The 1,448-nt window shown below is 41.2% G+C and overlaps 1 protein-coding gene across 1 annotated transcript in view; it reads left to right on the top strand.

Annotated features, from left to right (window-relative positions):
- LOC106870027 (vesicle-trafficking protein SEC22a) overlaps nt 1-1,448 on the top strand; it is a 9,937-nt gene that overhangs the window by 2,986 nt on the left and 5,503 nt on the right. The window contains exon 2 of the mRNA XM_052974525.1: nt 732-991. Coding sequence (XP_052830485.1) covers nt 798-991 — 194 coding nt within the window. The 5' untranslated portion in view covers nt 732-797. The remainder of the gene's footprint in view (nt 1-731; nt 992-1,448) is intronic.

Genomic DNA, 1,448 nt, shown 5'->3' with positions numbered 1-1,448 from the left:
AATATATACATATATATTCTTTTATTCTTTTACTTGTTTCAGTCATTTGACTGCGGCCATGCTGGAGCACTGCCTTTAGTCGAACAAATTGACTTCAGGTCTTATTCTTTGTAAGCTTAATACTTATTCTATCGATCACTTTTGCCAAATCGCTAGTTACCGGAACGTAAACACACCAGCATCGGTTGCCAAGCGATGTGTTGGGGGGGGGGGACAAACATATACACACACAGATACATATATATGTATATATATACGACGGGCTTCTTTCAGCTTCTGACTACCAAACCCACCTACAAGGCTTTGGTCAGCCCAAGGCATTAGTAGAAGGCACTTGCTTAAGGTGCCACGCAGTGGGAGTGAACCTGGAACCATGTGGTTGGTAAGCAAGCTACTTACCACACAGCCACTCCTATAGATAGATAGAAAGATAGATAGATAGACTACACCTCATACTATTACTCTCACCCCATTACCGTCTCTACTGTCAATCTATCACCACCCTCACCTTCTCTGTGCCTACTATTACTCTCACCCCAGCAAGAAGAATAGAAGAAGTGTCATTGAATAGGGAAAGAGGGGGTCAAAGTGTGACACACTGACACTCGTTTTGGCATTTGTTATTATAGATATATATATATACACACACACACACATTCATAGACACACTTGATATTATATTTATGTACTTTTTTCATTTCATTTTTGTTACCACCATTTGGCTATTATTGATATGAGACATTAGCTGACTTAGTCTTGCCTACAGCAACTCAAAGACAGAGGCGAAAGCAGATACCATGTTTATCTACCAGACTATGATCAGCCGGACAAGCGATGGCCTTCCTCTCTCTGCCAGTACTGACCGCATATCGCCCAGTAGTCAATCTAAAATCAACTTGCAAGAAGGCTTTCAACAGTTGAAGCTGGTTTGCAAACGAGCAACGCATTTTGCTGATAGGTGCAGCTACATTGTAGGACCGCTTGCCATATAGTAAGTATGCATTTACTCTTTTCTACTCTTTTGACTTGTTTCAGTCATTTGACTGCGGCCATGTTGGAGCACCGCCTTTAGTCAAGCAAATCGACCCCAGGACTTAATTAATTATGCAATAGAATTGATTAAGAACCCTTTCTTCAATTATGTTCCAAATATCACATTAATATACTCTTTACTCTCTTTTACTCTTTTACTTGTTTCAGTCGTTTGACTGCGGCCATGCTGGAACACCGCCTTTAATCAAACAAATCGACCCCAGGACTTATTCTTTGTAAGCCTAGTACTTATTCTATCGGTCTCTTTTGCCGAACCGCTAAGTTACGGGGACGTAAACACACCAGCATCGGTTGTCAAGCAATGTTGGGGGGACAAACAGACACACATACATATACATATATACGACGGTCTTCTTTCAGTTTCCGTCTACCAAATCCACTCACAAGGCTTTGGT

The sequence above is a fragment of the Octopus bimaculoides genome, chromosome 18, assembly GCF_001194135.2.
Source record: "Octopus bimaculoides isolate UCB-OBI-ISO-001 chromosome 18, ASM119413v2, whole genome shotgun sequence".
Classification (NCBI taxonomy): Eukaryota; Metazoa; Mollusca; class Cephalopoda; order Octopoda; family Octopodidae; genus Octopus; species Octopus bimaculoides.
The sequence above is the reverse complement of the archived record's forward strand: the minus strand, read 5'-3'. Positions and strand labels throughout refer to the sequence as shown.